The 20,865-nt window shown below is 35.3% G+C and overlaps 1 protein-coding gene across 1 annotated transcript; it reads left to right on the top strand.

The window, feature by feature from the left end:
* The first annotated feature begins 6,828 nt into the window (after positions 1-6,828).
* LOC131164522 (uncharacterized) lies at positions 6,829-12,212 on the top strand. The gene is made up of 3 exons (XM_058121786.1): positions 6,829-7,223; positions 8,350-8,538; positions 11,832-12,212. Exons 1-3 carry the CDS (start codon positions 7,158-7,160, stop codon positions 12,036-12,038), a joined length of 462 nt encoding a protein of 153 aa, XP_057977769.1. The 5' UTR covers positions 6,829-7,157; the 3' UTR covers positions 12,039-12,212.
* The last annotated feature ends 8,653 nt before the right edge of the window (positions 12,213-20,865 follow it).

Raw genomic sequence — 20,865 nt, 5'->3', positions numbered from 1 at the left:
GAACAGCTTAAATGAAAAATTTAGAGCTGGTAGAGGTTATGGAGGGAGTGCAGAATGGGTTGAAACTAGATTTCGATGGGATGTTGAGATTCCATACCAGGATCTGCGTACCGAATGACGTCGAGATCAAGCGGGTCATCCTAGAGGAGGCACATCGTTCGCTCTACACGGTACATCCAAGAAGTACGAAGATGTATAGGGATCTACGAGAATCTTTCTGGTGGTCTAATATTAAAAGAGAGATTGCCCGTTTCGTAGAGCAATACCTGACATGCCAACAAGTGAAGGTCAAGAACTAGAGGCTAGTAGGATAGTTGCAACCACTTCTTATCCCTAAATGGAAGTGGGAGCACATTTCCATGGACTTTGTCACAGGTTTGCCATCAGTACTTCATGGGTAGAATGCGATTTGGGTTGTGGTTGGCAGATTGACGAAAACAACCCATTTCATCCCAATTAAAGTCAGTTATTCCATGGAAAGGCTGGTAGAGCTATATGTTCAGGAGATTGTCAGATTGCACGGCGTACCAGTGTCTATTGCTGCATATAAGGATCCACGAGTTACTTCCTAGTTCTGGAAGACTCTTCAGGAAGCTTTAGGATCTCAACTCACATTTAGTACATCATTTCACCCGCAGACAGATGGTTAGTCAGAGAGAGTCATCCAGATCTTAGAGGATATGTTACAGGCGTGTGTACTAGATTTTAGTGATAGTTGGATCAGATATCTGCCATTAGTGGAGTTTGCCTACAACAATAGTTATCAGGCCAGCATCGAGATAGCACTGTATGGAGCACTGTATGGTCGGAGATGCCAATCTCTGTTGTATTGGGATAAGGTTGGAGAACGGCAGATTTTAGGGCTGGAGTTTGTCCAGCAGGCCACTGAGAAGGCTCAGATTATCAAGGAGAGGATAAAGACAGCTTAGAGTCAGTAGAAGAGTTATGCTGATACTCACCGACGGGAGTTGGAGTTCGAGATAGGTGATGTTGTATTTTTTTAGGATTGCTCCGATGAAAGAAGTGATGAGGTTTGGTAAAAAGAGCAAGTTGAGCCTTAGGTATGTTAGACCGTTTGAGATCCTCGAGAGAGTCGTTTCAGTGGCGTACAGGATAGCATTACCTCCCACATTGTCTAGGATTCATGACGTGTTCCACGTATACATGCTTAGGAGATATATTCTAGATCCTTCACATGTGATCAGTTATGAGTCATTGGAGCTTAGGGACGCGTTAGCATATGAGGAGATAGCAGTTCAGATCCTAGACTATAGAGAGCAGGAACTACGTACAAAGAGAATTCCGTTAGTAAAGGTACTATGGCATAATCACGTAGTAGAGGAAGCTTCATGAGAATTAGAGTCAAAGATACGTCAGAAGTATCCACAATTATTCAGAGATGCTCAGAGTTAAACAAGTGAGTAGAGTGGTAAGTAAGTGTCAGTTTATATGTATAGTGTTTAGAGTAGGCTTGTTTATAGCTTGGGGTATGTTTGGTCTTCGGGAGAGTTTTGTATGGATATTGTAATCTCTCGAGATAGTATATGTAACCATGGTATTCCTTCGCCATAAGTGATGGTAGGTAATAAATTTGGGACGGGGCCGCTATGTGGGTAGCTATCGACTCTTCGATAAAGATGGATTATGAGATAAAGAGGTAATTAACATTAGTTGGAAAATTTTAAGGACGAAATTTTTATAAGAATGGGAGATTGTAGAGACCTGAATCTGAAAAATAAAGAATTAAATGAGAAAAGAAGGAAAAGAAAGGAAAAAGAGGATTTTCAGCAAGTTTCGTCGATGCATTCCATGTTCTCGTCGACGAAGACTCTTTTGAGGTTCGTCGCCAAAGTTCAGAGCTTCGTCGATGAAGAGATCCAAAACGTTTGAAAAATATCAGACTTAGATTTCATCGACGAGGCCCTTCCATTGTCGACAAATGGCCTTGTGTGGCTCGTCGGCAAAGGCGTCATTCGTCGACGAATTTGATCAGGTCAATGGGTTTATAAATAGAAATTTTGTTCGCTTCTTCATTAAGAAACATAATTTCTCTCTCTCTCTCTCTCTCTCTCTCTCTCTCTCTCTCTCTCTCTCTAACCTGCCCCCACACTCTCTCTCTCTCTCTCTACGATTTCTCGCCGCTTGTTGACAAATTCGACGATCGGAAGTTACTACGAGGTTCTAGGGGAGATTCTCTACAAGTCTAGCAGAAGAGATTTTTTATCTAAGCTTTACGGGAGTTACTCCAAAATAAGGGTAAGTAGGTTTTTAAGGCTTTATGGTTGTTTGTAAACTATAGTAAGGCCTAGGAAATGATTAATGGTTGCTGATCTAAAGTTTGTGTGGATTTATTTGGGAAACATGTGTTTTGAGGATTTTGAACTGCAAATGTCGTAGGGTGTGGAGTTTGAGGTTTCTAGTAGGCTTTCTTGTAAACCAGGTAAGGGGATTTGTCTTACATCAGTTACTTTTGAAATCTGAACCGGTTAAACTGTATTTTATGGTTTCGGGAAAATTTGGGGTTTTGAGGTTTGGTCTCCATTTTTATTTAAACTTATTTATTCTTATTATATTAAAGGTTGGAGATGCTTGAAACCTTGTTTTTAAATTAAAGGATATTTTCCGAACAATTTATTAAATTATAGCATATTTAATCAAATGAGTGTGATATGTGATGGTTTATGTGAATGAACTAAACTTTTGGAATATTTGGTATGAAATATGGGAATTGGACTTCCAAATTGTTTTCAGGAATTGTGGAAAATGAGATGCTGGTTTAAGACCGATGACTGTGCATGCCTAGTAATGCTGATGAATGAATGAGTTTGTGAAAAATACTGGAATTGTTTAAATGCTTTATGGAATGAAAACATGTTAATATGCTTTCGTTATAAATTGTATATATGATGTATGAACCACATAAGGAACTGGTTACTATAGAAGCACAGTACCGTTGCTAGTGGATGATACAGTGCAACCACACCTTATTGGTAAGGGTGGGTATCTGAAAAGTCAATTGGTCACTGGTTCTGGTGTTTGATCCAGGGTGGGATTTACCAAAATGGACTTGTAACATTGAAGTGATTAAACTGGTGGGCCTCCAGAGCTAGATCGAGTCTACGAACCGCATAACTCGTACCATGGGGGAAGTAAATGGTGTTTATGTGGTGTTCCAAGGTAGGGGGAGTTTGATATGCATATACACGATTTAAAAATAAAATGGGTGAAGTTACAGCTTTGAGTACCGAGTAGAGGTATTTTACAATGTATAGGCATGTATCCTACCCAAACCTCGAGAACTCTCGCTTGTAATGAGCCACACTATCTTTTACAGGAATTATATACATATCTTCTATATTACAAGGTTGAGAATGTTTTAAATGTGTAATTACTAATGTTTTAAATGTGTAATTACTTTAAGTTAAACTTACTTTTGTCTTTTGTTGGAATAAACACATATGATCACACACTAATGTAATCTAATCCACCTTACTGAGAAGTGTCTTACCCTAGTATACAAATCTTATTTTAGGTCCTACAGGAAACCGAACCTAGCGTTCTAGTGGGTTCTGGAGTGTAGTGTTTTTGGGAGTCCTTTTTGTAAGTACTGGACTAAGGTCAAGTTAACTTTTTGGGATTGTAATAGAAACTTTGGAAGTATTTATGTAATAGTAATGACTTAGAACTCTGGTATGGTATATTGAGAATGAAATTTTTCCGCTGCTTTATTGTATGTTGTTTATGGATAGGGCAACTGTGAACCCTTCAGGGTCGGACCTTCTTCTTTATGGTATCAAAGAGTTTTTTTTTTTTTATGTTATGTTTCCCTAACATTCCGGGCTCACATGGTTGGTCGGGGTGTTACAATATTTTCTTTTAGTTGGAGAATTTTTCATGAAAGGTTTTACAACCTAATGTCAGTCTATGGTCTTTCTTTGAGCTGTTAATCTCATCATGTATGAATGCATTATTACAGATGATATAATTATTACAGACCAAACAAGAATGCAATAAAGAAAGAAGAAAAAAAAATTTCTTCACTCCTTGCTTCTTCATATAGCCATCGAAAGGTGTGAACTTTGAGTTTCCCATGGCTTCCATCGTACCCCAAATTTTCGTGCTACCTTAAGAATGTATTTGTACAAATACTAGGTGCACAAGTGAGATACTTTGGATTTGTCATAATCAAAATGGGATAGGACTCATAAAGTTAACACAATTTAAAAAAAATAAATAAGTTTTTTGATCGCTTAATGTGGTCAGTCAACCATTTAAAGAAGATTTTCAATGCACATGTATGATGTTGGCACTCCAACATGTTTTCTCCTAATTATAATAAATAAAAAAATAAAAGAAACATGTGTCTCTAACATTAGGGGTGAGCATAATTCGGGGAAACCCGAATTAACTGATTAACCGACCGAAATTGGTCGGTTCGATTCGGGTAAAAGAATCGGTTCGGTTAAGCTTCACCAAAATTCGATGAATCGGTTTTCGGTTCGGTGAATAGGAAATATAAATTTGATTAACTAGATTAATCGATTCAATAATTAATTATATTTAAAATATAAATTAATATATGTTAAATAATTAAGCTTCACCAAAATTCTATTTTTAATAATTAGTTTAAAATAATTTCGGTTAAATTCGGTTAACCGAATTACCCGAACAGGTAATTCGGTCGAGCGAGGTTCGGTTAATACCCTTTATTCGGTCGGTTCGGTTAATAGAAATGATTAACCGAAATTCTCGGTTAATTAACCGAATTTCACCGAGCCGACCGTTTGCTCACCCTTATCTAACATGCATTTTTGAAATAGAAAGAGAGAGAACCCATAAAGTATGAATCATAATATTCAAGAAAAAGTAACCATGTTTCAATATGTCAAAATCAATACAATACATGGAAATGAATAATGTAAAGGAGTTTGACACTAACCTTTTTAAAGAATAACCCTGTATGGATCAAGTGGAAGACTCCTCACTTCGAATTATATCCCCATGGTCTCCTTCAAGAGAAGAGAAGTATGATTTCTTTCTTTCTTTTTTTCAAATGAAGATCCTCTTGAAATTCATGATTCCTTCTTGAAAACGCTTACTTTCCCCCTCTTTGATCAATTCAAAAATAATTACCAATAACCACTGATAACCATCACCTATTAACTGCCAATATCAAAAGTTGATATGTGACTTTAATGGGACATGTGGTTGTTTAAGAATCTCCTGCCAATCGCATGAGCGGACATCAAAAAATTCAAATTTGTTGCAGGTTGATCGACCGCCTTCAGAGAACAGTTGACCACCTAAAGGTTTTGACCAATTGCTAGTTTGGAGAAGCGTCGATCAATCACCTTAAGGAACCAATCGATCGCCCAATGCAATGTTTGGCTTTTCTCTTGATTTTCCTAAATTTTTGCATCATCATTTAGATCAAAGTTTGTTTAGTCAAAAATTGACTATCGACAGACACAAGCACAATCTTACTCCGAACAAGGAATACCTATTCAATATATGAATGCAGTCCAATAAAATTCAGGCCAAGTCCTAAACTGCGCAATTGAAATTCTAGCTTAGCCAAAATCTAAAATATGCTCGCAAGGGTCTATGATGAAATAAAGGATTCTCAATTAATTGCTTTCAACTTCCTAATTAATTGACAAACCCTAAATTTTGATTACATTCACTTTTGACAAAATCAAGTATCATAATATGTAAATATAATATTACTTACTTTTAGTTAGCATATTTTTATTAGTGAAATCATAAGTTAGTTAGTCCTTATACTATTAGGAAAAATTTATTTTAATTATTGCACTTTTAATTAGTTCAATTAAGGGCTTGTACTCATTACTTTCATGCAATTATGATTGTCATTTTAATCAAATCTAAAAGTATTAGTAAATCTCTCTTATATATATGCATAGGAAACCTAGCCTTCAAAAAAATACTCAAAAAGTTTGTCATGAAGTGAATGCTACTTCTCATTATAGGTTGAATTGCATAGTTAATTAGTCTAAAATAATTTAAAAATAATATGCAACTTTTTTGTAGCCAATAATATTGAGGTCAGACTGATTAAATCATAGGACAGAAAGGTTTTTCCTCAATTCTTACTAAACATCATTAATTTGTTTTAAAAATGACAAGTTTCATTGAATAAAATTAATAAGTTCAAGTCCTTAATAGCACTAAATAAAAGTTTAGGGATTAAAATAGATTTTAGCTATCAATACAAAGACTAACGTATCATTTCAGTGTTTAAATGTATCTTAAATTTGATTATGTTGCAAATAAATAATTATTGATAAAGAATTATGTGAATTAAATAGGATAGGATACGTTGATGTCTCTTTATATTTGATAATTGCTAACGTATAAGCAAGAGAGAGAAATCATAATATAAAACAATGCACAAGAACATATCTTAAAGATCACAGAAAGTTAATTATAATTTACAAAGATGATATATTATTATCTATATTTCAAGCTTGTTTTTTCATATTTATTTAGTAAAAAAATTTAAGAAAGATAAAAAAAAAAAATTAAACATAAGTTAATTTAACACATCATTAATATTTAATTTTTAATAAAAATTAGTCAAATAAGAACAAAAATTCATCTTTAATAATTTTTATATAAAAAATACAACAAAAATAATTTCCTTTCTCATTTTCAGTTTTTTTTTTTGCAGAAATTCTTAATTCAAGCAGAGGCTTGAGAAAAAGGCCATACTATTAAAAGAGAATAAAAAAAACTAAAATTAATTCATCAATCCACCAAATTAAATGTTTTGCAGTTAACGTCAATTGTATTACTTTTGTCTTGAGCGGGCTTCCATGGCGATTGGTGAATCACAGTTATATATTTGGGACGGTGATAATATATTGCTTCAAACTCGAAGGAGGCTTGGGCAGCTGAAGTTGCTCTTGTTCGTTGCTCCTCCACGACTTCTTTTTAAAACTGGTTTTGTGGGCCATCTTTTGCGACGCTATCTTCTGTCTGACTCTACACGCAGTTCTGAGAAAGAGAGAGGGATGAGTGTCCGAATGGGAAGAGAATATTGAGCACTGTTGTATAGGAAACCAACAAACTAGATCTGACCACCCTTTTCTCCCAATCGATGAGTTGGAGCTAGCTAGTCTCTGGGTGAAAACAATATGGTGGGAATTTTCTCAAGATTTTCCGCCAGCAGAACCGGTCATCGCCGAGCTCAGAGTGCACTTGTAAGCTTCTGTCTCTATTCCTCCGGATCATATTCTGTGAATTCTTCGGAATCCAAAAAAATAAAATCAAATCTATGGTTCTTTATTTTTTATTTTTTATTTTTCTCTTTTCATGTTCATTTCTCATGTTATTGCATTGTTTTCCGATCTGGGTGCCGGAATTTACTCTCTTTTTGATCGGTTTGAATTCATTATACAGGCATCCTTTTCTGTTGGGTCCTAGATTTCTGAGGCAGTTATTAGATTTCTTGGGTAATTTGGCCCTTGACCGTGACGGTTGGGTTTGATACAGTCTTCGGGTTCTGAAATTTTGGGATCTGACCCTTCTCTAGGTTTTTGGGTATCTTTAAATCAGCATGAAAATTTCCAAAATCCTACACTTTCTTTTGAATGAATTAGCTTACTTGCTTGCGCTATCATAGATAAGACTGCTTGAAGTTAGATTCTGTCATCTTCCTTCTTCGCATTGGACAATAATTTATCTTCTAATTTTCAATGGGTTTGGCAATTTCACCTTTTAGAGTAGCCCTCCCTTTCGTTCTTACACTGCTTTGGGAGCATAGATTTTGAAACTTGGATTTAAAAAAAAAAAAACGGTTGTAGAAATCCATATTGAGTTTTTTTTCAAATCCAGATGAATTCAAATTCAAAACTCAAAATGAATGCTCCCAAACACTACCTTATACTCCCTTCCCTTTATAACTCCCACACATCTTAAAGGAGGTTGCTGAAATTAATTTTTTCAATGGGATTTGCTATTTTGGTCTGAGATGATCCAGGTGGGTTGCTAAAAGTAATCGTCTTTTCCTTGGGTTATTAAGTTAAACTGTTCTATATGCTGCCTTTCAACTTAAGAATCCCCATCTTATTATCCTATCAGTAGCCCTACCCGAAGTTGTAACTCAATCAAGCTGCGCTCCTGCTCAGACAGTATGACCGGTGTTTCAAATTCCCATTTTCTATTTGATTTTTAAAATCCTGCCAACAGCCATCATGTTATTAGCACTTCTTTTTTGGGGTTTATCTGTTCTCATGTTTCTGCCTTCTTGACTGCATTACATTTCTATGTGCATTTATTGTTGGCTTGTAATTATAAGTACGTGATGTGTTGCACTACATGATGCAGGATGCAAGAGAAGTTTTGTCATCAGTCTCTGAGGCTCCAAATGTGGCTACTATTGCAGCTGTGGCTGCTGCTGCTGCTGCTCATGGGATTGAAATAGCTGTAGAGTTTAAGCCAGTTGAACACCCAACTGAGCCTCCTGACAATGACCAACCTGTTCAATGCCCATTACCCGAGCCTTCCATTCTAAATGTAAGCATTGAACACTTAAGAATGTTATATTTGAGATGTCATTTCACCTCTGTGCATCCAATGCATCATAGGCACAGGCACAAACACCTACTATCAAAGCAGCATATTTATTATGTGAATAATGCTGGTTTTAAAGCAAAAATAGCTGTTTTGATGGTTTATTGTTTCTATCCCCCTTTTTTTTTAGAAATATGCTTGTGATTTGTGGCCTTGTTCTAACATGGACAAGGTTTTTTTTTTTTTAAATAAAATTTGGACACAAGGACACCCTAATATGTATGTGCACGCATGTCAGTTGTCTGCATGGATAAATTTCAGTCAAATGGTGACCATATAATGTGTTTCTTTATGTATTTGGAAGACTATAAACGCTTATGGTAATCACAGAAGCTTAATTGGTGTTATTGGCTTAGTTACTTGAACTGCGGTGTGTTTTCAGTCATATTTACAGGTATGGGGATGGGGTTACACAAGTTAATTCTATACATGGTATAAGGAAGGTAGGCTTGGTTGGTACATTTCTTAATTGGGTCGCTTAGTTGATACACCATTCTAGATTGCGGTTGCAAAGAAATAATTGTATTAAACTAATAATGAACAAATGATAATATATATATTAAGTTATTTATGTTTATGGATTTTGTATTTAGCACAATGAACAGAAAGATCCTAATTCATTGTCATCGTTCTTAAATAATCCTGTTAGAAAATTTTCCCTTTCAAAAGCTAATGTGTAATTCTTTTACTTGTAAACATTGACCATAAAAAGTTGGCCCTTATTAAAACTCAATGTATTTTACAGTTTTGAAAAATAAATCAAGGAGTGATTGTGTCAAAATCGAACCACACAACAGTAAATAAACCAAGTAGGTACCTTACTTCTCCCAAAAATTCCATCAGTATTCCTCCCATCCTTCATTCCCTCCCTTTTGTTTTCACAAGGTCCCAATTGCATTTAAAAATGATAAACAAAATGAGAAAAAAAGGAAGTTATGTTTCCTATTCGCTCTCTGCCACCCCTCTGCCCATATCCACTGACGGTACTATACAGTTTTGAAAAATAACTCAAGGAATGATTGCGTCAAAACCAAACCTCACAACAGTAACTAAACCAAGTAGGTGCCTTACTTCTCCCAAAAATTCCATCAGTATTCCTCCCATCCTTCATTCCCTTTTTTTTTTTGTTTTCACAAGGTCACAATTGCATATAAAAATAATAAGCAAAATGAGAAAAAAGAGGGAAGTTATGTTTCCTATTCACTCACCCTGCCACCTCTCTGCCCATATCCACTAAATCCTTCTCACTCTGGAACATCTTCAAATTCCTCTTGGCAAGAATGACTCCAAGGACTTTACAGTTGGGTATTGCATTCACTCCTACTGCACAAATTGCAGAGAATCATTCTCCCAAGAGGCCAAGACTCTTAAAGCTCAATTCCCCCAGCCCCATTCTAGTAAAGTCTTGTGGGTTTCCATGCAAAAGCAAGAAATAACGTCATTGATCTGTTTTTAAATTCTTTTCATCTGATTTTCTGTTTGATTGTTGGGTAGATTAGGTTGCCACTTTTGGTGATTCAGAGTGGTTGCAGTGTTCCTGGTAACTATGGGCTTATAAGTTTATGAATCCTGACCTAGATGTTGGAAGTCCAGGTTAAAGGATTCTGAACTCCATTGAAAACTAAGAACCTGTATTCGGCTCTACTGTGCTCACGGATTAGGAATTTGGTTATTTTGTCTTTTCTTTTGGTTGGCTTATGCTTATCATTTTGTTTGGGATACTTGTGTGGTATTGTTTGAAGGACCATCAAGATCAATAACTAGCATCAGAAATGGGATTTTTTAGAGCCATCTTACAAGTTGGCTTGCTATCTTATTGGTTAATTGATTGTATTATAAGTTATAGTGTTACCAAAAGGAATTATTTTTTTATTTTTAGTTCTAATTATTGTATTTGTACAGATTTGGATAACCATTAAAGGAAAAAATGCATGATAAAATTGTTTGCATGCGATTAGAAGGAAGAGGACTGTCTTGCTAATAACCTAAAAATCTAGTTACTGTATGATCAGGATATTATAAGATGGGTCGCTGAGATGCTGAATCTTGTTAGCTTTTGTGTCAAAAAGCATTTGATCTTGATTTGAACTCAACAATTTGCACACTGCTGTTGGTTATTGCACCATTTTGGAAGCAGAGGTTGGAAATAGAAAATTAAGTTTGTGAAGATATGGGAGGGTAAATATTAAAATTAATGGAAGATTAATTCAATGAAATTGTGTTAGATATTAGAAATTCAGCATTTTTTTCTGAATTTTTATTTTAAAACCATATCTTGACATTTCCTCGATTTAATTTATTATCTGGATTTTATATTTGTATTTGATGTGATGAATGATGATTACCTTTGTTTCCCCATGAATCTGGACATACATCACTAGATTTCAACTCGATTAAAAATTCTTGGGTATTATTTCCACGAAGGAAGACATGGCACCCCTGTTTGACTGAACCAGTGAAACAGGAGGTACAAAGTCCTGAATTCAATAAGTTAAAAGACTTTTAGATAGTCTTCAAGTTTTGGTGATGCCATTGAATGAACAGAAGATTAAATAAAGAGATTTATTTTCAGGTCAAACAAATGATGCAAAGTCGTTGATTATCTCATGGGAACTTGGAAGTTTCACTTTTTCATGCTCAAATTAATCTCAAGGGAATCCAACATTGGCATCCAAGATATCCTCATTTGTTGCTTTCCATAGAGAGAACACTGTTTTATATTTTGTCTGGCTATCCATTCGTTAAAGCATTCAGTTCACACACCTGCAGATGACAGAAACATTATGATTAATGCTGGCTGATCCATAAGTCAATGCAAAGCCATGCAGCACCACACTTTCAACTTGCACACAAACACCCGGCGAGTGTTCTAAAGACAATGGATGGGAAGAGAATGCATACTGAGATTACTAGAGGCTTTGAAGTGGATAAGATGGGTAAAACGTTAATGACAATATTAAGACTGGTGGAGTACCCCACAGATTAGATCTTGCATATCACATTGTGCAAAGGCTTGGTCTAAACTTTGTGGAACAATGGAATGCTTGGGTATACAAACCTGGAATAGTCTAACCAACTCAAAACAATTCTAAATTCCATTTTTTAAAAACTTGCTTTCTATAATATTTATCTTTTTCTCCATCTTTGTTGTTGGTGGTGTTCTATTCTGTTGTTTTTTTGTCGGCAGGCTAATGTCTTATGTTTTGACTGTTGATATTTATTTCCTCAATCATCAGGATGGAAGAATATGGAAGGAGCGAGTATCTGCAAGTGTGAGGAGGGCTGACATACCAGTCTTGAAGGAAGGGGCCTCTCTCGAATCTGAAGCTGAAGAAACAAAGCCACAGCGGTCCCAATCTGCTCGCTTGATGCTACCATCTCTTAGTGCTCCTGAACATAATCTACTCAATCTTCTTGATGAGTGTAAAGCTTCTGGGATCTAGAACTTGCTGTTACGACATTATCTGAATTTTATTTGTCATAATTCTCGCATAAAGTTAAGATTTTTACCCCTTTGTCCATTCTTTTTCTTGTTGACACAAGTACTGGAATGTATATTACTATTATGAATGAATTATTACAAATGCAAAGATACCTCATGAATAGTTGACAGATCATTTATCAGTTTTAGTTGATGCTTCATAACTGAGCTTGCAGTTTTCTACCGTAATCTTGCAGCTACTGTGGTGTAATTGATCATTTTAGGGATGCCAATTGGTTGACAGAAGATTAGTCCTGTGATTTGTTACAATTACTGCCTCTCTCTTTCGTGATTTCATCATAAGGTTCCTACTCCCTTAAATAAGTTTTTACTGTTTTTCTGTTTTTATTTTCAGTTATATTAGTTTGTATTTAGGCACAGTAAATTACTGTTTTGTCACTAGGTATTTGCCTATATAAACACTGTATTGTTCACATTTTGAAATGAATAAGAATTGAATTTCATTTCTTGATATGGTATCACAGCAGCGTCGTGGCGAGAGCGTGCGCGCGATTTGAAATCGCCAGGAGCTGCTGTTTGTGTTTGACGAATCAATCAAATGGCGAAGTTTGATTCTCTTTCTTTGTTTCTCTTCGTTCTCGAATTTTCCTCTTTTCTCTTTTTCAATCATGATGGAAATTTCTCCTAAAACTCTCCCTACAAATTCCGCTGCAAATGTCGAATCTAATCCACGCAGTCCTTATTTTCTCACCAATGCCGATCATCCTGGAGTACTATTGGTGGGCGAGAAACTGAGCAACAATAATATGTTTCTATCTTTGAAGGCACGTAATAAGCTTGGCTTCATTGATGGATCTCTTTCTGTTCCAGCCAAGGATGATCCTCTATTTTCTTCTTGGAGCAAATGTGACACTGTCGTTTTGTCTTGGCTTCTCAATTCTTTGTCTTCAAAAATTGCTCAGAGTGTAATATATGTTAATTCCTCCAAAGCAATGTGGCTTGAGCTGAAAGAATGTTTCTCGCAAAGCAATGGACCTCGGATTTTTGAGTTGCAAATTGCTACTTCTGCACTTATTTTATAGATTTAAAGGTGCTCTGGGATGAACTTCTAAACTATCAGCCTTTGCCTATTTGTTATTGTCGTGGATGCACATGCAACTCATCTAATGTTTTAGCTTAATATATAATTATCAGTCTTACCTTATGATGTTTCTTATGGGGCTTAATGATATTTTTTGATAATGTGAAAGGTCGGATACTGATGATGGATCTTTTGCCTTCTATTAATAAGGCTTTTTCCCTTGTTATACAAGAAGAGAGACAACGAGGCATTAGTCATCACAATGCTACTGTTTATGTTGAATCAGTTGCCTTAGCAACAAAATCTGAGACTTCTTTTAAGAATTTCAAAGGAAATTAGTCATTGTGGCATTGCTGGACACATTGTTAATAAGTGCTACAAGTTGCATGGATATCCTCCTAACTATAAGTTTAAGGACAGAACCAAGGCTGGATCTGCTTTTGTAAATTCAGTTCAACAAGCTTCGGTGGTTGATGATAAGTCATCCACTCATATGTCCCTTACTACAGATCAGTATCAACAATTGGTGGCTCTCCTCAAGCCACAGTCATCCTCCACTCCTATTCTTTCAGCCAATATGGCTTTGCTACAAATTTTTTAGGTAATATCACTTCATTTTGTCATGCTACACATTCTTTGACTTCATATACTTGGATAATTGACAATGGTGCTTCATATCACATGGTTCATTCTCCAAGCTTATATACTAATCCACCAACAACAGTGTCATATTCAATAAAATTACCAAATATTACTTGTGCTAATGTCACACATATTGGTGACATTGTTCTCAGCCATACTCTCCTCCTAAGAAATGTGCTTTGTGTTCCTACTTTTTCTTTGAATTTGATTTTAGTCATCTACCTTAAATTGTCGCTTAATTGTTCAAGCTATCAAGTGTTTTCTGCAGGACCTAGCAACTTGGAAGATGATTGAGATGGGTGAATTGCAAGATGGCCTGTACAAATTGACTACTTCCAATTCATCTCATGATTTGCACAGTGCATCTTCTGTTACTTGTGTTTCTGTTAAATCAAATGTAGGCTTGTGGCGTTTTAGATTAGGACATCCTTGTTTTTCTAGATTACAACTTTTGAATAAACATATTCCTCATTTGTCTTTTGAATTTGTCACATGTACATATCTTATTGCTAAACAAAAACGAATGCCCTTTCTTGTTAGCAATAATAAATCTACTGTTCCTTTTCATTTAGTTCATTATGATATATGGGGACCTATGTCAATTCCTACAAATGAAGGATTTAGGTACTTTCTTTCCATAGTAGATGATTTTTCTAGAACTACTTGGATTTTTCTAATGAATTCAAAATCGGAAGCTAGTTTTTTGTTACAATTTTTTTTTGTTCATATAGAAACTCAATTTTCTGCAAAAATCAGGATTATCAGGTCTGATAATGGACCTAAATTTTCTTTAAAATCTTTCTTTGCCTCTGAAGGGGTCATTCATCAGTTGAGTTGTGTTGCTACTCCACAACAAAATTCTGTTGTGGAAAGGAAACACCAACATATTCTTAATATGACACGATCTTTGCTCTTTTATGCTAAGGTTCCCATTTGTTTTGGGGGGGACAGTGTTCTTACAGCTGTTTATCTCATTAATAGAACTCCAAGTCCTGTTCTTCTTAATAAAAGTCCCTTTGAACTCTTATATAATAAGCCTCCTTCTTATTCTCATCTCAAAGTATTTGGATGTTTGTGTTTTGGTTCTACACTTTCTCATAATCGAACCAAATCCTCTCCTAGAGCTATGAAATCAATTTTTCTTGGTTATCCCTTTGGTGTTAAAGGCTATAAATTGTTAAATTTAGAAACTCAGGTTTGCTACATTTCTAGAGATATGGTATTTCATGAAAATGTGTTTCCTTTTGAAAAATCTTCCTCCATATCTTTTCCTTCTTCAAATATTTCTTTTTCTCCAAATTTTTCTTTTGTTTCTTTACCTACGTTTGCCCCAGATTCTGAATTTTTTCCTTCTTCTTCTACTCCAGCTTCTGACTTTCCTACTACTTCATCTACCTCTAATTCAATTTCACATTCAGAACATACTTCAGTCTCTCTTCCTCAAGTTGATCCTCCTAGAGGATCAACTCATGTAAGGCATCCTCCTACATATCTTAAGTCTTATCACTGTCAACAGGCCACGTTACAATTTCCTGATTCTTCTCATTCACAGACTGTTGGGCTCTCTTTTCAGAAAACGTCTCGTCCTCTCAATTCTTATCTATCTTATGAGAAATTATCTGATTCTTATAAGCATTTTGTTCTAGCCACTTCTATCCTTCTTGAACCAAAGACTTTTTCTCAAGTCATTTCTTATCCTGAATAGTGGACTACTATGCAAGAGGAAATTTCAGCCTTAGAGCAAAATCATGCATGGGACTTAGTTCCTTTACTTGTTGGCAAACATCCTGTAGGCTGCAGATGGGTCTATAAATTGAAGTTTAATTCAGATGGCAGTGTTGAGAGATGTAAGGCTCGCTTGGTTGATAAAGGGTACACTCAATTAGAGGGTTTTGACTATCATGAGACCTTTAGTCCTGTAGCCAAACTTACAACAGTTTGTTTTTTCCTTTCAATTGCTGCTGTCAAGAATTGGCACATTTGTAAGGACCTGTATATTTTCCACACATTTTTTTTTTTATAATCATATCGATGTCATACATTCCAACTCAGCAGGTCACAATCCACTTGGACTCGTGGATACTAGGGATATATCAGAACATACAATAGAAGCCCTAGCAGCAGAAAACATACAATAATGTACATCTCAATATAATATATATGACAAAATACCAGAGTTGCTACAATCACTGTATCTCATAATATACATCCCAAAAATCATATCTAGAGACATTTTCCTTAAAATCTAACAGTCCCTACAAAACTTACCCTTCACAGAGGGCAGATAAACAACACTAATTCTGCGGGGCCTTTCTCGCTCTCCTATCCGGGGCTCCTGAAAAATTAATAAGTTTTAGGGGTAAGACACCTCTCAGTAAGGGAAATAAACTAATACCAGTGTGTGGCAACATGAGTATTCCGTGTTCTACATATATCATACATAGCATATTCAGTACTGTTTTATCAAATCTGGGAAAACATATATATAATTCAAACATGGCAGAACATATTGCATTTTTATAACATATCTCATCTCATATTATAATAATAATAACATAAAACAATCCTGGTAGGTTAGCTGGCTGTTGTCATGTATTACCCCCACATGACTGGGTTGTGTGGCCCGAATGCGGGACCTGACAATGATTGGCCGACCACTGCCAAGTCAAACAGAAGTCTGTAGGTTCGATGGGTCTGCCAGACTTGGTCCGTACACCAGGGGCGATCAGCACACTTCTTATAAACCACATCGACCATCCAATCTCACACCGCTCCGTATAGTGGCATTAACACAGATATCATGATCATGAAGACCATGGACACATAGCAACGATATCGTGCAAGTGCTAGCCTAAATCAAGCCAACCAGGTTCTGAAATCATATAACATATACTAAAATCGTGATACATGGATATCTCATATCATTTATTTTCATATCAACCATATCATTTTGCATATATATGTCTATCATGAAAATCATCGGCTCATACGCCAGTATTACACATTTTACCATAACTCGGCCCGTACGCCGACAAATCACATAGCACAGCCCGTACGCTAGCAAATCACATAGCTCAGCCCATACGCCAGCAAATCACATAGCACAACCCATACGATGGCAAATCTCATCCCTATAGTATGGTCTGTACGCCGGCAAATCATATATATATATAATATCTCGGCCCGTACTCCGATTTTCCATCATAAAAGCCCATGTCATAATCACATTCCCAGAAAACAGTTTCTTATACATTTTATACTCATGTCACACTAGCGGATTTTCACATATTCAATCATACGATCATTTTCACAGTATTTTTCAAATATAAAACATATATATATATATATAAAATATATATATATATATATATATATATATATATACATTTTTCGCAAATCAAATGCTAAATATATGTATATATATTTAGCATATATATATACAGCATTTTCTCAAAACAAAACTAGCTTAGTTTATCCCCTTACCTGATTCCTGAAATGCCCTTAAGAAAAATCTTCCCCGCACCCGCAAGGTTCCCAACTCAACATCCTGAAAATGAAAATTCCCAATATTAAAGTTCAGTATTTCTAAGCATATAATACTTTCCCCAATTGTCAAAAACTCAAATATTGAGTAGAGTTTTTACCCAAAAGTATTCAAGTCTAACACCTGAGGGGTTCCCTAACTAATACCCTGAAACTGAAAACCCCCAGTATTAAACTTCAGTATTTTCATGCGCATAATATTTCTTATAACTAACGTAAGACCAAATATGGCCTAAAAAGTCTTACCTCAACTCTGGGATGATTTCCAACTAACTTTCTTCCACGATCCGTTCCATCAAATTTGAAGAGAACTCCGCCAGGAGCGTCGTGGTGACTTCGGATTGTCGATCTGGCGAAGATCTGGCCCAAAATCGACGAAAGAAAAAGAAAAAACCGAAGGGGAGAGAGAGAGAAAAGAGATGGCTTCCTTAATAAGATAAAAATTTGGATTTTCATATTTATAAGTAGGGGATTTCGTCGACGAGCATGTCGTTCGTCGATGAGTCCTTCACACATTTCATCAATGAAATCTACTCCTCGTCGACAAAATTCAGTCGGCTCCAAAAACCCCTTTCGGTATTTTCTTGTCGATGAAGCCCTGTGTTCGTCAACGAAGTCGACGGCCTCCTTTTGTTTCGATTTCCACATCCCTTTTCTTTTATTATTTAACTACCATTTTATTCGGGTCGTTACAACATTATTCAAATGGATGTAAATAATGCTTTCCTACATGGTGATCTTCTTGAAGAAGTTTATATGGCCTTGCCACTTGGTTTTGACAGCGAGGCGGAGACTAATATGAAGTCATTGTATGGTTTAAAACAAGCCTCATGACAATGGTTTGCTAAATTTTCTTCTACTTTGACAGCTACTGATTTTACTCAATCAAAATCAAATTATTCTCTTTTTTCTAAGATTGAAGGAGCATCTATCATCATGTTTTTAGTATATGTTAACGATATTTTAATTGCTAGCAATGATATTAATGCTATAGATTCTTTGAAGACTTATTTGAATAATCATTTCACTTGTGTCAAAGGAAGTATTCATTAGAAATAACTAAGGATTGTGGCTTGCTTGGCTGTAAACCAACTAATACACCAATGGATCAAAATTTGGTTCTTAATTTTAGTGATGGTGATGAACTAGAAGATCCCTCTCAATACAGACGGTTAGTTGGAAGGTTGATATACTTGACTATAACAAGGTCAGACATTACTTTTTCCATTCAAAGGTTAAGTCAATTCATGAGTAAACCTAGAACATCTCATATGATTGCAGCTTATAGAGTAGTGCAATATGTCAGAAGTACAGTGAGTTTGGGTTTATTTTTCTCTGTTATTTCAGATAATTTTCAACTAAAGGTTTATACAAATTCAGATTGGGCAGCTTGTCTAGATACGGGAGGTCTGTTACTGGTTTTGCAATTTTTCTGGGTGACAATTTGATTAGTTGGAAGTCTAAGAAGCAGCATACTGTTTCCAAATCTTCAGCTGAATCAGAATATAGGGTTATGGCAGCTACTGTTTGTGAAGTTGTTTGGTTGAAAAATTTGGTATCAGATTTTGGTATTAAGTCTCATCATCCGGCTTTGATGTATTGTGATAATCAAGCTGCGATTCATATTTCTTCCAATCCAGTGTATCATGAAAGGACTAATCATATCGAATTAGATTGTCACATTGTAAGGGAAAATTGTAAGATGGAGTTATCAAACTATTTCAATAAAGATTAAATGATCAGATAACATATACTTTGACCAAGGCCCTTAGGTTGTACCAGTTTAATCATTTCATTGGTAAGATGGGACTAGTGAACTTATACAGTCCATCTTGAGGGGGAGTAATAAGTTTTTACTGTTTTCCTGTTTTTATTTTCAGTTATATTAATTTGTATTTAGGCACAATATATTACCATTTTGTCCCTAGGTATTTGCCTATATAAACACTGCACAATTCACATTTTGAAATGAATAAGAATTGAATTTCATTTCTTGATACCCTTTCTAAGGGTCTTACTTTTATGCACCCTTGCAAAAGGGGAAACAGGTTGACCTATTATTATTGTTTCAGTGATCCTTTAAATTAGGAAGTCATTCCTTAACTTCTCATAAAACAAATGCATTCCTAAACTCATCAATTAGAATATGGTAATACTTTTCTGGTTCAACTTAATTATGATATTTCACTATGACAATTAGAGTAAAAAATATTAGTCTCCGTTGGAATTTGACAAAAAATTTTAAAAAATCCACTTATCTACCTAAGATTTGACAATAAGATGGAACATACCTTAAAAATTAGGTAAAAAAGACACTAATCTTCCCAAAAGTTTTAAAAATCTCAGAAACCTCCCCTAAGGTCCATTAAAAAGACACAAATCACCTCTTGTATTTTATAAAAAGACAAATTTTTCAAAAAAATCTCATATCTTTTTAGTAAATCTCAAGGAAGATCTGTCAATTTTAAAACTTCAGGAAAGGTTTGTATTATTTTTGACAAATTAGAAGTTCCTAAACTTTTTGAAATATCAGGAAAAATCTTTGTTTATTTGCCAAACCTCAAAGGAGGTGTCTTTTACCTTTAAAAATTTAAAATCTAAAGTTAACTCCCTTAAAATTTGACAACCAGACATTAATCTCTTGTACACAAACAGACAAGCACAATGAGGTAGAAGTGCCATAAAATCATGTATCAACTTATTTATGTAGACTTTTCAAAACCAAAAAAAAAAAAATTGTAATCTTTTCTTTGCCAAAAATCTCAAGAGCAGCTTGTGAAAATACCTTAGGAGAGATTTCTGTCTTTACCAAAATTTTGAATGTCTTTTTCATAATAACAATTTTATTTTAGCCTTTGTTTCATTGTTTGTCCTGACAATCCACATCAAAATAATTCATTGGATTGTCATCAAACAATTTTATGGGACACAACCTAAGGATATATTCAGTTTACAAAATAGTTATTCCTTTATTTTTTAACACCAGGTGTCCTTCGCCAGCATCTACCAGAGCAAGTCATGGGACGTACCACAACGAAGACTAATCCCACGCCCCACAGTTCCCACCCCAAGGCCCTGCAAGGAGGTAAATCAAGATTTGCTCAACGAATCAGAAATCGAACCTGGGACGCCTACTTGATTCACAGGCACGTCCGGGTCCGCCCTTGCCACCTGAGCCAGGGCCCGGGAGTTACAAAATAGTTATTCTTGGGGAAAAGCTAGGATACATAATTTAAGAATATGTTTAGTTTGCAAATTGAGATATTATTTTATGATACATAATTTAAGAATATGTTTAGTTTGCAAATTGAGATATTATTTTATTCCTTATTTATTTCATCCAATATGAAATAAAAAAGATGAAAATAATTATTTCTCAACTATTCTTCACTATGAATTTATAGAAAGATTTTAAATTATCATTGACTTGTAACAACAGCGTATTCCTTTTTACACAAACCATCACAATCTTCAAATATAATTATATTACTCTTAACTATTGACTTTGAAAAGACATCCACACTTCAAGGCAGAAGGAAACGATCATGCAGCATGTCAGGCA

The sequence above is a fragment of the Malania oleifera genome, chromosome 9 (assembly GCF_029873635.1).
Source record: "Malania oleifera isolate guangnan ecotype guangnan chromosome 9, ASM2987363v1, whole genome shotgun sequence".
NCBI classification, from domain to species: domain Eukaryota; kingdom Viridiplantae; phylum Streptophyta; class Magnoliopsida; order Santalales; family Ximeniaceae; genus Malania; species Malania oleifera.
The sequence above is the reverse complement of the archived record's forward strand: the minus strand, read 5'-3'. Positions and strand labels throughout refer to the sequence as shown.